At 38.7% G+C, this 17,285-nt stretch overlaps 1 protein-coding gene and 1 long non-coding RNA gene across 3 annotated transcripts; one reads left to right on the plus strand and one right to left on the minus strand.

Moving 5' to 3' along the window:
• The first annotated feature begins 1,177 nt into the window (after window positions 1-1,177).
• LOC144711127 (uncharacterized) lies at window positions 1,178-3,909 on the plus strand. The gene is made up of 4 exons (XM_078585049.1): window positions 1,178-1,252; window positions 1,584-1,711; window positions 1,816-2,067; window positions 3,672-3,909. Exons 1-4 carry the CDS (start codon window positions 1,229-1,231, stop codon window positions 3,718-3,720), a joined length of 453 nt encoding a protein of 150 aa, XP_078441175.1. The 5' UTR covers window positions 1,178-1,228; the 3' UTR covers window positions 3,721-3,909.
• A 2,950-nt stretch (window positions 3,910-6,859) lies between these two features.
• LOC144711363 (uncharacterized) lies at window positions 6,860-11,598 on the minus strand. 2 transcript variants are annotated; one of them, XR_013583536.1, is made up of 2 exons: window positions 10,840-11,598; window positions 6,860-9,294 (listed from the first exon to the last, which is right to left on the minus strand). It is a non-coding gene; the product is annotated as an uncharacterized LOC144711363 (long non-coding RNA). The 2 variants fall into 2 exon arrangements; XR_013583535.1 differs by having other exon boundaries at window positions 6,860-9,335.
• Window positions 11,599-17,285: the final 5,687 nt, after the last annotated feature.

A 17,285-nucleotide genomic window follows, 5' to 3' on the forward strand; every position in this document is an offset into this window, starting at 1 on the left:
CAACAAGTTGGGACCAGAAATCCAAGATGAGATATAAAAGGGGTGAAGAGAATAAATAGTCATGCCCTAACTCTCCCAGCCATTGGATTTAATTACAAAGGTTTGGAGGGCTAGGATTTCTTGGTTTCCACCATGGACCCATGTTCTCTCCTTCTCAATTTTTAAAACGAGCCTTTCAAATTCAAATTGTGGGTTAGTTCCACAATGCTTACCTTTAATTGGCCCGGTCATTAAGAGGTTTGAATGGGCTTCTAAAGTGGGGTTCTTATGTATTGGGTATCTTCTTATTAATTATTAGATGGATTATGTTCCTACATTCTTCTCATTTGTATCTCAAATTCACCATCTATTCACGTAAGTTCTGTTTTTCAAATAAAAATCTAAGAAAATGTGAAAAATCCACTTGGCTCTAAGGAGCCAAGTGGGTTTAGTCTCAAAAATTGATAAAATATATAAAAATAGAGTTTAGATAAACAAATCATAAATGATAAATAATACTAGTGCAAATCTAAAATATATGATAAGTACTCAATTTTCATATTTCCTAATGAGTCCCGACAAATTTTTGCTTCGGCAAGTATGGCGCGAACTGTGAGGAATTCGAGGAGAGCGTTGAGGCATAAAACAGCTAGGGTTTGACGATCCCGGTCCGGTCTAGTTTTCTGGCATGGACCTAAACCTTACCTGAAGTTCGGTCCGGTTCCGGTCCGGTCTTGTTCGGTCCCAGTCCGGTCCAGTACGGGGGGTGGCAGAGGAGCACAGGGTTGGCAGAGACCTTGTGCGCGTCGAGCAGTAGCAATGAGTGCTTGGGACAGGTGATGGGAAGGGCGACAGGGAGGGGGATGAGTAGTGCATGGGACAGGGTCCAGTCCGGTCCCATTTTTTGGCATGACCTAAACCTTACCTGAAGTTTGTTCCCGATCCGTTCTTGTTCGGTCTGGTCTGACCGGTCCCGGTCTAAAATGTCAAAGCCTACAAACAGCAATGCGGTGAGGAAATTACTTACTGAATTTGACAGATTACAGGAAGATAGAGTGGTGGAAATAAATAGAGAAAACCCCTATTGGCCAACAAGCCGAAGCTTCTCGGCTCTACGTGTCGGACACAAGGGCGGACAGATGTCGTTGTTTCTGCGCAACACATACAATCGACAGGTGGTATTAAGTACCTGGCCTTCTTCGTCAAGTCGTGGGCTTCTCCTTGTAGAAGAAAGGGTGTAAAAACGACCATGACGACCAGGGCTGCCATGACGGTAATCTCCAGAGCTACAACTCTCTTAACTCTCTTTTGTTCTCTCCGATTTTCTCTCTTACTTGGCGGCTCGTTGTCTACGTTTCCATATCGTTACAACTCTCTTAACTCTCTTAACTCTCTTGGGTTCTCTCTCCTTTCCCTCTTACTTGACGGCTCGTTGTCTACGTTGGCGTAGTGTTACAACTCTCTTAACTCTCTTGGGTTCTCTCTGATTTTCTCTCTTACTTGACGGTTCGTTGTCTACGTTGGCGTAGTGTTACAACTCTCTTAACTCTCTTTTCTTCTCTCTGGCTTTCTCTCTTGACGGCTCGTTGACTACGTTTGCATAGCGTTACAACTCCCAAGCTGGATGGCTGCTAAACGCTTACAACCGGAGTTTCTTCACTGCCACTGCAGCGAAATCAAAAGCCTACGCCTCCCCTGCCGCTGGCTTTATCCAAGAGCCCCACGGTCGGAGGTCTGCTTCTCAAACCCGCATGAGATTTTATGTTTAGAGGAAGAGAGATAGATTCTATAGAGGAAGAAAGAGGGATGTTTAATGGTGGTTTTGCGGTGGGTTAGGGGATTGAGAGCGGAGTTCGTCCCGGTGTATGTGGCGTTGGGCTTGATTGGGCTTTCAGCGTCGTTGGGATTGTACGCAGCTAGACATGAGTTGGGGTACGCGCCCAATGTTCTGGTTAAAAAGAAGCGCAGAGAGTCAGTGCAAGAGGTGGAGGACCCGGACTCGGCTGTTGCAGAGGGGGAGCAGTTCATTGATCACTCTCTCTTTCGCCGGCTCGCCCATCTGCAGGACAGTCCCCATCCATCCTCCCTGTAAGTATTCATCTACTTGTATTCTATTTATCCATCCAGTTCTCTCTCTCTCTCGCTCTCTATATTATTCATTTATGTATTTATACTAGCAGATACTCTCTCTTTCTGTCTACCCATTTAACTTTCTCGGTCTTTGTTTATTGTATTAAATATTTATCTAAATTTAAGAAAATATATAGTTTATTATGATAGACGAATTTACTCTTCAAAAACCTATCTATCCGAATCTCTCTCAGTCAATGCATCCCTTCGCCTATCTGTGTCCTGCTCTATCCATCAAACTTTCTCTATCTCTGTCTATATACCCATCTAATTCTCTGGGAATTCCTCAAACTCTCTCTTTATACATACAAATATATATATAATGAGTTTCTCTCTTCCCCCCTCTTTTTTATAGACATCTATTTATTACTATGTTTTTAATTACATTTTTGTTATATATTCAATATAATAATATATTTTTCTAATATTATATAATTTGATTAATGTATACATTAATAATTGAATAAAAAAAAATGTTATAGATTTACAAATTTAATAAAGCAGTATTCCAAATTAGTTGTGGTGGGGATTGATCGCAGATCAAAGTATAGAAATTTTTATTTACTGACTTTAATTTACCCTAAAAGATTTATTTAGATATAACACGATTAGAGCTTATACATCATTGTAAGAGTTAATGAAATATTGTTCTCATGATCCCTTGAATAAAAGCAACGACAATAGATTAAATACAATAGCTAAAGGAACATTAATACAATAAATATATACATCGAACCAAATTTATCTGTATCACTCTCTCTCTCTTTGCTTTTCTATGTTTCTATGCTTTCTTTCTTCCTTACCTCAGACGCACTTTTTATTTCTGTCCCTTTTTCTCCCCATCTTATTTCTCTTTCTGAAGCTGTTGCTCTCTCGACTCCCATTAATATCTTCGTTTCAGCTTTCTGACTTCCTCAACATGGCTATCATGATCAACGGCCCAGTCTGTTCTCCAATTTCTCAGATTCTTTAGCTATTTTTATCTCTTTCTCTTCAGTTCTCCCTCTCTCTCTCTCGACCACATGGTTGTCTGTCAGGAATCAGTCATTCCATCCATCCTGTGCCACAGGCTATCTTTTTATATTCTTATCTATAGATTTACATCTCTATATTTTATCTTCTTGCGTCCATACATCATTTTATCCCTAAAATGTATACATGTTGTAAAGATTGTTAAAATGTAATCAGTCCTTCAATCCATCCTGTGCCACAGGCTATCTTCTTATATTCCTATCTATAAATTTATCTATGTATCTTCTATCTTCCTGTGTCCATACATCATTTTATTCTTACAATTTATACATGTTGTTCAGGTGGGCCACCGGTTTCGGGTGGTCTGCCCTATTTTCTTCAAAAAACAAAACAATTTATAGATGTTGTTAAAATTGTTAAAATGTAATCAGTCCTTCCATCCATCCTGTGCCACAGGCTATCTTCTTATATTCCTATCTATAGATTTATCTCTCTATCTTTTATCTTCCAGTGTCCATACATCATTTTATTCCTACAATGTATACATTTTTTTAAAAATTGTTAAAATGTATACATGTTGGCACCTGCAGAACCGAGACAATAGACGTCAAAACTGGAATTAATTCGAGAAAGGGTTGAGGCGTCAAGGTGTGTGGTTGTGAAATATTCTAGGGATGATAACTGCGTCAGCCTTCCTGTGAAATATACCTACTTCCCTTGTTCTCAGTTATTTTAGTTTCTCACTTTGAAACTATTTTAAGGGACTATGAAATCCAATGTATATTGCATAAACGTAAATGGGAAGAGAGCAACTTTACTTTCTGCCAATTCGGTTGTACCAAAGCAAAGCGAAAATTTCACCAAGTTACTCTTTAAGATGATTTTTAATACTAAGCTATTCATATTTCCCATGAAGATGGATTATAACCTTTATTATAATGATGTTATACAGTCCACCTGAATATTATTCAACCAATGTGACAGACGAAATTGTACCAAAGGTAAGCAAAAAATTAACCAACTCTTTCATATAATTTTAATACTAAGCAATTCCTATTTCACGACTTCTACATTCTTAACGTTTGAAGTGGTGATGAATATATTTATGCGCATGAGCTATACTCGCTCTTTCCCCCTATAATACATGCCTTCAAAGGTGTATTAAACTTCAGACACTAGAGCATAATGAGTGCTTTTAAATACGTGGATATTATCATACATATGTTGAGGTTTGTTTTGATACGTGGGTTTTCAAATCATATTTTGTGACGTTTTGTCAAAGTGATGAATAGACATCTTTAGTCGGATAACAAAATGAATATTATAAAGCTTATATTTTAGATTTATTAAAAATTTCTGCATCAAAATCATGTTAAACGGAATTGATGTTAAAATATTGTTAATGGGCAGTGATACTGTTAATGTATAAACATATTATTAAGATAATATAACTGTATGATAACCAACTACAAAAGGTCTACTGTCCACCTGGGCTGAAAAAGGAAGAAAAAATTTCAGTGCACTTAGGGTGTCATAGGCTAAAATAATATTAAAATTCCAAGAAGACACAATGTCACTGCACTAGAAAACATTCGCACATAGTTTACATTGATCAAGTGCTTGCTGGCATAATTTGGGCTTGCAAAAACACAAGGGTGGTCCAACAAAATAAGAGGTTTATATTTTTAAAACATTTCTACCTTATTATACTTGACATATTCTAATTTATTATACTTGAAAAAGGAAGAAAAATTTCAGTGCACTTAGGGTGTCATGGGCTAAAATAATATTCAAATTCCAAGAAGACACAATGTCATTACACTAGAAAACATTCGCACAGAGGATTACATTGATCAAGTGCTTGAAGGCATAATTTAGTCTTGCAAAACCACAAGGGTGGTCCAAGAATAAGAGGTTTATATTTTTAAAAAATTTCTAATTTATTATACTTGACATATTTTTTATAAATCTGATATGAGAGTAAGTTATTTTCTCTCGGCTGTGGAGTCTACAAGATCTAGAAGCCTAGCAGGGAACAATTCTTGCTCAAGAACGTTTGAAGCATAAAATGAAACCACCAAAATACAGATTGGGTAAATACAAAAAAAACTTCACAAGACATTACAGCATGCATATAGGTTGATGAAAAAAATATTGTAAGGTAAAGACTTTCGCACTCCTATTCTGAAAAGATGGCAAGGCCCTTTCAATATAAATCATGTTCTTTCCCAATTTCAATATGTTTCAGCCTGTATGCAGACTGTACATCATTACAGAGAAGGAATATCCACGTTTTAAAACCAATTGAGAAGCAATTTAGTTGTCATAAGTTTCACTCCAGTTGATCCACATTAAAAAAATAAATTCAATTTTGATCTCAAAGACTCAACCAACTTACAAATAAATAAATAGATCATTTGGTATGGTACAATGTGGATCATTACTTTTCTAAGCTAAGTTAGTGCACACATGCTGTTTTGTGTACTACAATTATTTTTATGAAAAGAACTGCTAACATGATTAAGTAGTTTCATATGAAATAAAAGCCTAACTCTTATACCACTTGCGGCAAACACAGAATATAGTTTCAAAACTTAGCCTTGACTCCACAAAGTGTAGCTTGAGATTAATGCAGAAACAAGAAAAGTTCCATAATTCACAATAACATTATAACTATCTTATTGAAAATTATAAATAAAACATAATAAATCCCTTGAAATTAATAATTACACTCAAGCCCACCCCAACTACACATACAAGCCTAAAAATACAAATGTATACTTTTTTCTAAGCCATAAGTAAAATTATACGTATCTTTCATTGGGGCTTAAGGTCGCAAATGACATGGTCCTATAACAATTTGTGCATAAAGAAAAAAGGCAGAATTGTAATATGCCTTTAGAACAATTGAAAACTTGACGATCAGATATAAAATTTGTTAGCTCCTCATGCGAGTAATGTTGAGCGGTTGAAGTGTCCACCCTTCAGATTTATCTACATGATCTTCAGATTATCAAATCTTGTCATTTTCATCTTGATGGGCTCTTACATTCAAAACCCATAAATTTAAGTCCAAATTTTGATGTCCAATAGACCATGTGTATCTCACACTCTTGGATGAAAAATGAGTCTGGTGAATCACTCTAACGATCTGATACACTTTATTAGCTGCCCTTAGTAATTAATAATATCAAAAAATATAATAAACATCCATGTGATGTCATTAATGGGTCATGGTATGAAACTTAGATTCATTAGAATCTTGAAACTAATTTTTGTTCTCACTCTGCCAAGTAACTAGATTTTAACTGGCATACATATTTCTGTGGAGATTCCATCTTATATAGATTATGCATAATCTACATCTGAGTGACCCATCATGGGTGTGACTAACGATATGATAACACGTTATCCGTACGCAAAAAAATGTCGAACGCGGATGACATCAGTATCCGATATCGATTACGGATATTATTATTACTAAATGAATGGATAACTGTCCGGACATTGTTCGTGTGATAACGATATCGGATGTCGTTATCATTAAGAGGATAAAGGATATGATATCGTATAGATATTGTATCGGATAACGGATTACGAAAATGGTTAGCATGTGTTGATATTTCATAATACTTATTATACGAAGCTGTATAGGAGAAATCATACTAAATGTTGATGTATGGATGTCATTGTCAAGTTTGAGATGATGTTTTGGAAAGTCACAAACTGCTTGTTGCTGATATCGGCAACAGCAACAAGATTAACGACAGCCAACATATAGACGCAAATTATAAAAGATTGATAGTAACTTAATGTACCATTATAAAAGTGAAGTTGGTCCTTAAACAGCTACACATAACAAACATCGTAGGCTCTTATTCCACAAGCCATCTGTTTCCATCATCGTCGCTTTTCGTTGATGGATGTTGCCTTTTATGGATGCTATGAGTGACCTGAAATTCAACAAAGTTAATCATTGCTGGGGTGAAATTGTGGCGGGTCCAATAGGTGTGGTTTGCCCATGGCTCGAAAAATGGATCACGGCTCACTAGGACATGCGGCTCTAGTATGGGCTCAGTTGGAGTCAAGTGAAGGCTTGCAAGGATTCGTATAGTACTGACATCAATCAACTCAAATTTTCTAGTGAGAATTGAGGGGCATTGGCAATGTTGTCTTTGTTATTTTTGCCAGACCTTCCATTACTATCGTTGTCATCTTCAGAGTCAGAGTTGATGACGTACAAAGTTTAGTCGTGTGGTTTCTTCACCAGGCATTGAATGAGTAGATGCATACTCCGATGTGGTAAGTGTCGATGTTCTATTGCTTGTTCATCGACTGACGTCATGGCACCTGTCGTGGTCTATATGGCTTAGGTAATGTTGGTTGTAATACTCATATATAAAGTAAAAAGTATCCTATGTCAAACAAGAAATAAATAATTAACTTGTAGTAAGAAAAAAGTACTGAAAGTAGAGTGTTTCTCCCTGTTGGGAAAAAAAGTTAGATTCGTCTTCACAATGTTGCATGGACTTCATCGTAAATCCCTTGTAATGCAGCATCACAGGAGTCCTACCGCTCGGAAGCATGTCAGTTGTGACCTTAAGAATACCCTTAGTTCCCCACCATGCACGTGCAGAGTCACCCCCTCCTTGGTGTGTTGTACATAGGAATGTCCCCATTTCCTCCAAACGGGATGCTGGTGCGGTTGTTCTTGAAGACGGTTCACTGCTAAGGGCCTGATTGACCGAAGCCTTTGATGGTTGTTGCTGTGGGGGCATGGTTGTATCACGTCGGTCATGGGAACATGCCGATGTAGTAGGGAGAATTCCCCAAACAAAGGATACGACCTTCAAATATGATGCCTTGTCAAACATAGACCCCTTGTGAAATGGGTCAAGTAATGAGGCAGTTAAGACGGCATCATTATTCCACAACAGCTTCTCATATTCGGCTTGTTTTGTCTGCATGGCGACAACTGCGTGCGACAATGATGCGCGTTCATCCTGTGGCAGTCTCTTGCTAGTGAACAGCTTGGACTCGCCAATATGCTTCATGATGTCGTCCATGTGTGGTGATTTTGCTCGCACGAGGAGGACATCCCCAATGACAAACTCCTTCAATCTGCTAACATGATCGGTTGCGTACGCGAAAGGTCCCAGTAAGAAGGCAAACTCCTTAAGCAACTCCCACTCATCACGAGAGATTTTCATCTGACTACCCCCTGTTGTGAAGAATGCAGCTCCTACATCAATCACATCCATTTTGGCAATAGCTTCTTCTACCATCTCGTGCGTGCTACTCCATCGTGTCGGGCAGTCAAGTGAGGGCAATCTTGCCTATAATTTATGTGTCCTGCAGAAATCAGCGTAATATATCCATCTCTTTGTTGATCGACGGATAGCTCAAACAACTGTTCTCACTATGTCCCCAAGCGAACCACTACGCCGCTATAATGAGTTGTCCTCTTTGCCCTCCTCCACGTCTGATTCGCGAATGGCAAGGACAAGTTCACGATACGTCCAGTGAGCGTCGGCCCAATGAACTGTTATGCCCAAAAGTCCACAACCTTTTTCTGTCATCCAACCATCAGCTGTAACCGCCACACAGTCTACATCTGCTAATGTGCAAATTATCTATGCCTTCATCCTCTCAAACAACTTCATTGTCCATGCCTTGATGACTCAGGCACTTGGTGAGGGTACCTCACTCTATGTCGCAAATCTCCATGTCTCCTTCCAAACATCTGTATCAATCCAACATCATGGCAAGTCTGTGTGAAAAACTAGCCTACTAATGACATCTTTGGTCTCTTCTGGTGTTCGACCCCTCGATGGTCGCCTTCCACCGAAGAGACCTGATGTCCCCTCGTCTGCTAAGCCATCTATACATCATTGCGTTCTAGTGCTCCCCTTCATCCCATCATGTTCTTTTGGATGAACAAATTTGAAATGATGCCAAAAGAGGCTTGTACTACTGTCTATTGGAGGCTTCAGATGAACCGCCTTTGTTGCATTCTTCGTGCGACAAATTTCACACTCGTTGGTTGAATCCCCAATAAGTGTGAAGTACATTAGAATGGGTGACCATTTTGCTCATTCACGGGGCTCTGACGCATCAGCAGTATGCTCTGTTGGTATTCCTCAAATGCTGACTCCCCATCTATTTGAGGTAAAGCGCTCTCGGTCGTTGACATGGTAGCTGCTTGGGTGAAGTCTAAGGTGTATGCGTAATGTACAGATGTTAAAAAAGGGACCCTGAATAGTATTTTAAAAATAAAATATATCGCCATTAATAAGATTTCAAAAATAACATAGACGTGTACTGATGATAAATTCATGGTTGTCGCACCCTATGACTTGGAATTTGTAATCTGATGAAAGAAAAATAGCACCAAAACATATGGACTGGATAAAAACATGTGCCATTTGATGGACAAATAGATGATGCGGTATATAGGTACGTAGGTAAGAGGGAGAGAGTGGGAATGGATGAAATGGAAAGAATGAGAAAGTAAAAGATGATTAGAGGATTGAGTACAAGATACAATTCTCTCACAATTACAGGCTGAGTGACAGAGTAGTGTCAAGATCCTAAAATAATTGTTTCAGAAGGCTGAATATTTGTGTTTACTGAGTATTGTGAAGGCTGAATTTTTTGGAGAAGAAGAAAAATCTAGAAGCAGAACTATAAGAAACTATAAAAATCTGGAAGAAGCTAAGAACAAGTGGGAGAAGCTAGAAAAAAGCTAGAGAAAAGCTAGAAGAAGCTGGAAGAAGATGGACTAAGATGGAAGAAGCAATACAAAGCTAGAAGAAGCTGGACGAAGATGGAAGAAGCAATACAAGGCTAGAAGAAGCTGGACGAAGACGGAAGAAGCCAGAAAAAGCAGGAAAAGCAAGAAGAAGCTAGAAAAAGCTAGAAGAAGCAATACGAAGCTGGAAGAAGCAGGAGGAAGCTAGAAAAAAGCTAGAAGAAGGTGGGAGAAGCTTGAAGAAGCAACACGAAGCTCGAAGAATCTGGACGAAGATGGACAAAGCTAGAAAAAACTAGAAAAAGCAATATGAAGCTGGAAGAAGCTGGAAGAAGCTGGAAGAAGCTAGAAAAAGCTAGAAGAAGCTAGAAGAAGCTGGAAGAAACTAGAAGAAGCTGGAAGAAGCTAGAAGAAGCTGGAAGAAGCTAGAAAAAGCTAGAAGAAGCTAGAAGAAGCTGGAAGAAACTAGAAGAAGCTGGAAGAAGCTAGAAGAAGCTGGAAGAAGCTAGAAAAAGCTAGAAGAAGCTAGAAGAAGCTGGAAGAAACTAGAAGAAGCTGGAAGAAGCTAGAAGAAGCTGGAAGAAGCTAGAAGAAGCTAGAAGAAGCTAGTAGAAGCTGGAAGAAGCTGGAAGAAGCTAGAAGAAGCTGGAAGAAGCTAGAAGAAGCTAGAAGAAGCTAGTAGAAGCTGGAAGAAGCTGGAAGAAGCTAGAAGAAGCTGGAAGAAGTTAGAAGAAGCTGGAAGAAGCTAGAAAAAACTAGAAAACGCAAGCAGAAGCGGGAAGAAGCCGGTTCATCTATCTCATTCAGTAGTACTAGATAGGTAGAACATATTTCACACAAGTATCTAGAATAAAGTAAACAAAATTTATAAGATGCACCATAAATCACCTGCTCGGCATGTATTGATGCATATGCGGCGGCATGCAATGCAACATTATGAATAATGAAAAACAATATGCATATGTACAAATCGATGCATGAGGAACCTTGTCGGCTTGAGGACAGACCTGAAGCGAGGAGAACCCTCACCATTGTATGGATCTAGCACCGGCATCTTCAACAGCTCCAAGTGGTCTTCAACAGGTGGCGCCGGTGTCTTCAACCTTCAGCTGCTCTTCGAGCAGCAACTCTTTGCATGCACCTCTGGCTCCGTCACCCGCAGCTCCTCCACCAACAGCTCTTCGACCAGCTCCTTGGCCACCAGCTCCACCAGAAAAATCGCAGCCCTCATCCGACAAAATCAAAGCCCTATTGTGGAGAACAAATTGGACGCACGTGTTGGGCCAACAAAACATAAAAATATTGTTGGCCCATTATGAATATCTTTCCCGTTATCCAATATCGGAATTCAACATCAGATAATGAAACATGGAAAAACATTATTTCGCTGAACGAAGATGGACAACGGACCCGTAATGGATAACGTCTAGAATTCTTTCCGTATTCTGACATCGATATCCGACAACCGATATCAGATATCGATTACGATAATGCAGATAACGAACGAATACTGAACGAAACACATTTTATATACAGATATCAATGCCCAGTTTTGTATCCCTTATCTCAACGGTCTCACCCTAGATATCTTCTTTCTTCTTTCTCCATTTTCCTTTCTCCTTTCTCCTTTGTCCTTTGTCCTTTGTCCTTTCTCCTTTCCCCTTTCTCCTTTCTCCTTTCTCCTTTGTGCTTGTCTCCTTTCTTCTTTCTCCTTTCTGATTTCTCCTTTCTGCTTTCTCCTTTCATCTTTCTTCTTGTTCCTTTGTTCTTTCTCCTTTATGCTTTCTCCTTCCTTTTTTCTCCTTTCTGCTTTCTCCTTTCATCTTTCTTCTTGTTCCTTTGTTCTTTCTCCTTTATGCTTTCTCCTTCCTTTTTTCTCCTTTCTGCTTTCTCCTTTCATCTTTCTTCTTGCTCCTTTGTCCTTTCTCCTTTCTCCTTTCTCCTTTCTCCTTTCTCCTTTCTCCTTTCTCCTTTCTCCTTTCTCCTTGCTCCTTTGTTCTTTCTCCTTTCTCCTTTCTCCTTTCTCCTTTCTCCTTGCTCCTTTGTTCTTTCTCCTTTCTCCTTTCTCCGTTCTCCGTTCTCCTTTCTCCTTTCTCCTTTCTCCTTTCTCCTTTCTCCTTTCTCCTTTCTCCTTTCTCCTTTCTCCTTTCTCCTTTCTCCTTTCTCCTTCCTCCTTCCTCCTTTCTCCTTTCTCCTTTCTCCTTTCTCCTTTCTCCTTTCTCCTTTCTTCTTTGTTCTTTCTCCTTTCTTCTTTCTCCATTCTTCTTTGTTCTTTCACCTTTCTTCGTTGTTCCTTCTCCTTTCTTCGTTCTTTTCCCTTCTTTCTCCTTTTTTCGTTCTTCTTTCTTCTTTCTCCTTTTTTCGTTCTTCTTTCTTCTTTCTTCTTTCTTCTTTCTCCTTTCTCCTTTCTCCTTTCTCCTTTCTGCTTTATCTGTTCTGCTTTCTCCTTTTTTCTTTCTTCTTTCTTCTTTCTTCTTTCTTCTTTCTTCTTTCTCCTTTCTCCTTTCTTCTTTCTCTTTTCTCCTTTCTCCTTTCACCTTTCTCCTTTCTCCTTTCTCCTTTCTCCTTTCTCCTTTCCTCTTTGTTCATTCTCCTTTCTCCATCCTTCTTTCTCCTTTCGTCTTTGTTCTTTCTCCTTTCTTCGTTCTTTTTTCTTGTTTCTCCTTTCTTCGTTCTGCTTTCTTGTTTCTCCTTTCTCCTTTCTCCTTTCTCCTTTCTCCTTTCTCCTTTTCTCCTTTCTCCTTTCTCCTTTCTTCTTTCTTCTTTCTTCTTTCTTCTTTCTTCTTTCTTCTTTCTTTTTTCCTTTTTCTTGTTTCTTCTTTCTTCTTTCTTCTTTCGTCTTTCTTCTTTCGTCTTTCTTCTTTCTTCTTTCTTCTTTCTTCTTTCTTCTTTCTTCTTTCTTCTTTCTTCTTTCTTCTTTCTTCTTTCTTCTTTCTTCTTTCTTCTTTCTTCTTTCTTCTTTCTTCTTTCTTCTTTCTTCTTTCTTCTTTCTTCTTTCTTCTTTCTTCTTTCTTCTTTCTTCTTTCTTCTTTCTTTTTTCTTCCTTCTTCCTCCGTCTTCCTTCCTCCTTCCTTCTTCTTCCTTCTTCCTTCTTTCTTCTTTCTTCTTTCTTCTTTCTTCTTTCTTCTTTCTTCTTTCTTCTTTCTTCTTTATTCTTTATTATTTGTTTTTTTTTGTTCATTATTTGTTCTTTCTTCTTTCTTCTTTCTTCTTTCTTCTTTCTTCTTTCTTCTTTCTTCTTTCTTCTTTCTTCTTTCTTCTTTCTTCTTTCTTCTTTCTTCTTTCTTCTTTCTTCTTTCTTCTTTCTTCTTTCTTCTTTCTTCTTTCTTCTTTCTTCTTTCTTCTTTCTTCTTTCTTCTTTCTTCTTTCTTCTTTCTTCTTTCTTCTTTCTTCTTTCTTCTTTCTTCTTTCTTCTTTCTTCTTTCTTCTTTCTTCTTTCTTCTTTCTTCTTTCTTCTTTCTTCTTTATTCTTTATTATTTGTTTTTTTTTGTTCATTATTTGTTCTTTCTTCTTTCTTATTTCTTCTTTCTTCTTTGTTATTTATTATTTTCTTACGCCCCCCCCCATTGGATGGAAAGAGTTTTCTTAGATTTCATCAAAAGAGGTGGCATATTTGGTCAAAGGAAATGGACAAAAAATGATATCTTATATATGTAGAGCATAACCAAAAGCTCATTTACAATAGATAAAAACATGAAATATATGTGAGAATAATATAATAATAGATTAAAATATGCAGATTAATGTTTAAAGGTAATAGTTAAGTTGTATATTTGTTCATTAGACCAATTCCCTATTTGTAACGCAATTTTTTGTTAATGTGTTTAAGTATCAGAATGGATATATTAAAATGTATTTATATTATCTTTCTCTTGACAATCTTACTTTATTATCTTTCTGTTAGCTTAGAATGAGATTTATAAATCAAATATAATATTATTGAGAGAGCCCGGTAACCTGAAACGACAGTATTTGTTTGCCAAGTCGAAAGGAGTAGCCAATATAATAGGTGAAACTAGAGTAAAGAATGTTTCCTACTAATTAAAACTAGTTATAACATGCATTTTTCTAATTTTTTGACTTAATCATACCAAGTAATAAAAAAATTAAATGTGTAAAAATATAATACTTAGAACCATTGCTAGAATTCCCCTCCATCTTAGATTTTTTATGTGTGGCATATATATCATTTGGCACTGGAAGACATATACCTCTATTTTTAATAGTGAAATGACATAATTTTTGTTTACTTTTTTGTGGTTCCAAGTCACTCGATATTCAATGAATCCTTCCTTGAAGGGGACAAGGTTAAAGGGGAGAAGGGGTTACTAGTTTGTAACACAAAAACCATAATCTTGTGAAGTATAAGTAGTATGTAACCTAAATTTTTACTAAAGAAACCGTATTAAAAGATCAAATGAATTATTCATAATTTTAAAAGAATTATGATTCATAAAGACAAATAAAAGATCGTCTCTGATGCAAAAGGCTTAAGAAAAGTATTAAAGTCAAATATTCAATATGAACTGGGATCATGTAAACTAACTTTTAAAAATAAGTGTGCAAAAAAGGATTTCATAACAAGAAGAAAAGTTTAGTTCTATTGATTGAAAAAAAAAGTCTTGACCACCTTTTTCTGTCCCTAGCTTTTTTTTTTAGCAAAAAACATGGTGTCAGGTACAGCCAACCCTGTGGTTATTCCCATAGTCCAATCCAGCCGTGCCCTGGACGCCACCCAGGGGGATTTTATATATAAAGTGGAGTGTTTATCATTGTTTATAGGCGTGGAGCGAGCATAAATATCCCAATTACACTCTGATCCCACTCGTCCGCGCCAATGTGCATGAAAGGAAAAGATACATAAATCATACCTAGCAGGAGCTCGGAGAAGATCGCGCGTGCCGACTTCACCCGTCCGTGCTCCCTCCGAGTGAAAGTGGGGGCAAAGAGTGCGGTGGCCGCAGAGCAGCTATGATGGTGGAAGTGTGCACAGTCTACCCCGCCATTGTGAAAGTTGTCCAATCAGGCGAGAGGTTGGGTGCGCCCACCTCGAGTGTTCCACACAATCTGCCATTCCCGCGGGCCCTCCTTCTGTAGTATGCGACGCGTACGGAGAGTCGGCAAGCCGAGGTGTTCCACGCGATAGCATCCTCGAGCTGAGGGAGGGAGGGCCTGCCAAGAAAGAAAAAGAGAGGAGGGGTGTCGTGTGTGTACCGCATGATTGGCCAGGGCATCTGCTGTCTAATTGCCTTCCCGCAGCTCGTGACGTATACTAGTTGTGCGAGGGCGGCACCGCATGATGTCCTGCCATACACGATGTAGGCGCCACTGGGAGCATGTACCTACACGAAGCATGTCAACCAACACCTGTGAGTCCAATTCTACGACGACGTGGTGAAGGTTTTGTTCCTCGTAGAGGAGTAAACCATCATGTATCGTCATAGCTTCGGCTACTGTATTAGTTTGTTTGCCATAGAAAGAGGAAAAAGCGAAGAGAATACTTCCAGCATGATCACGGAGGATACCACTTCCCCCTACTGGCCCCGGGTTCCCATTGGCCGCACCATCTACATTCAGTTTGAGAATGATGAGTGGCGGTGGAAGCCAACGGACGACCTATAGCTGAATGCGGACAGGGGCAAGGGTCACCGAAATGCCCCAAGAGCGAAGGAAGCTGCACGTGAGGGCTAAGATACGGTCGTGAGGCGAGATGAGATGGTGGGTGTGTCGTATCCAGAGCTTGACTCGACCTGTGATATCTACGGTGCACATGGGAGTTCCTGCATAACGAGAAGAATTTCGCCCTTTCCATATCTCCCATAGTAAGTAAGCTATGGTGATGTGTAGGATGAGGCTCCATTTTGAGCATGTTGGCGAGAGAAACATCTTGCCAAAACACTCGAACGGCTGTCCCTAGCTTTGGGTCAAATACTAGCATGACCTTTCGTTTGAATATGAGCATAGGTTTTAGGTGTAGGGGGGATAATTTGCCTCACGTACAGGTAAGGTTCAAGATGGACTGGGACTAAAAGACAATTTGGTTAGAGATCATCAGAATCTGCAGTTTCATTCTGATTGATTAAAAGAGTTACAGTTTCTTATCTGGACATGTGAAGTAAATCACACACACCTCAACGGCTGAACCTAATAGGGACAGAATGGAAATCACGAAGTGTCATGTTGGGCATTTTATTCTGCGGCCATAACAGATGACTGATGAAGTTAAGGACTGGAATGGATACAGATTTTCATCTGTCCCCCGACTAGGGATGGTCGCATGGTGTGGTGTGTAAACTCGCCCCAAGTAGGAGTAATTTTTAACTCCCCCAAACCCTTGGACTGTTGTGGGGCAAAATCTGAACTGCTCACAGCCCAAGGCCATCTTATCACAGGACCATAGTCATGTGACACACTCACGGGAACACACGATGATAAGAAAAAATCACTACATTTAATATCAAAAAATACATTGAGAATAGGTTTTTAGCTCGCAACCTCGAAGCATAGACTGAACATGTTAAATTGATGACCAATTACCCATGAGTTCTAGTTCTTTAAATTATTTTTTTTAATATTTTTTTATTAATAATTGATCAAACCTACCTATTAGCATCGCTCCTCTCCACGTGTGGTGGGTGGGAAAAATGCTGAACGGCTGTGCAAAGGGTGGTGCAAAACTTTGCACCACACAACAAACACTCAAGTGCACAATGACCATGGTAGGACCATCCATAACTTCTAGTGGTTGCCTATCCCAATCTCAATGTCAGATGAAAATATTGAGACTTATCTTTTACCAGAAATCGTATATGACAAATCGAATATCCGTTCTTATATCCAGATATTTGATGATGACATTAGTTATCAGTTGTTACAGTATTGGTATCTGATACAGTTATCCATCCCGAGAACAGCATTCCTCATCATTTCGTGTATTAGTTGCAATATTGACATCCACCCTTATCTCAAGGGTTAGATGTCAGAGATCGGTTTTCTCGATCCAACATATAAAATGTATGATATGTTGCTCAGAAATACATAAGAAAGCTACTTGATATTCATCTTAAATAATCAATTTAAACAATATCCATTTGAGCCAACATGTATAAATAATCAGGATTAACATCCTGAGAGAGAAGCTTATGGTCAAAATAGAATAAATTTCTGATTGCCTAGCCAGACTCCAACTGCAGTAATGAATGGTGTTGTTGACTCAAGGCAGAGCAATCAGTTTTTCGATATCTGGATATCGGTTCTTGATATCCGATACTGTCATCCACTACCGCCATTAGCCATATGATATCTGTCCTGATATCCGATATAGAGTGGATTTCTGAGATCCATTTGATATCCCATATCAGCATCTAAAATCCTTCAGATTTCATCCGAACATCTAACAGACGGATATTGGACGGATATTGTGTAAGGGATTAGATTTTTTAATGCAAAATC

Source organism: Wolffia australiana, chromosome 13, assembly GCF_029677425.1.
Source record: "Wolffia australiana isolate 7733 chromosome 13, ASM2967742v1".
Taxonomy (NCBI): Eukaryota; Viridiplantae; Streptophyta; class Magnoliopsida; order Alismatales; family Araceae; genus Wolffia; species Wolffia australiana.

Bases quoted from the DNA above. Each gene is read 5' to 3' on its own strand.
- LOC144711127 (XM_078585049.1), top strand. From the start codon at position 1,229: ATGACGACCAGGGCTGCCATGACG. The intron at 1,253-1,583 runs GTAATCTCCAGA...ACGTTTGCATAG, and splicing joins CGACCAGGGCTGCCATGACG to CGTTACAACTCCCAAGCTGG. The intron at 2,068-3,671 runs GTAAGTATTCAT...TGGCACCTGCAG, and splicing joins AGTCCCCATCCATCCTCCCT to AACCGAGACAATAGACGTCA.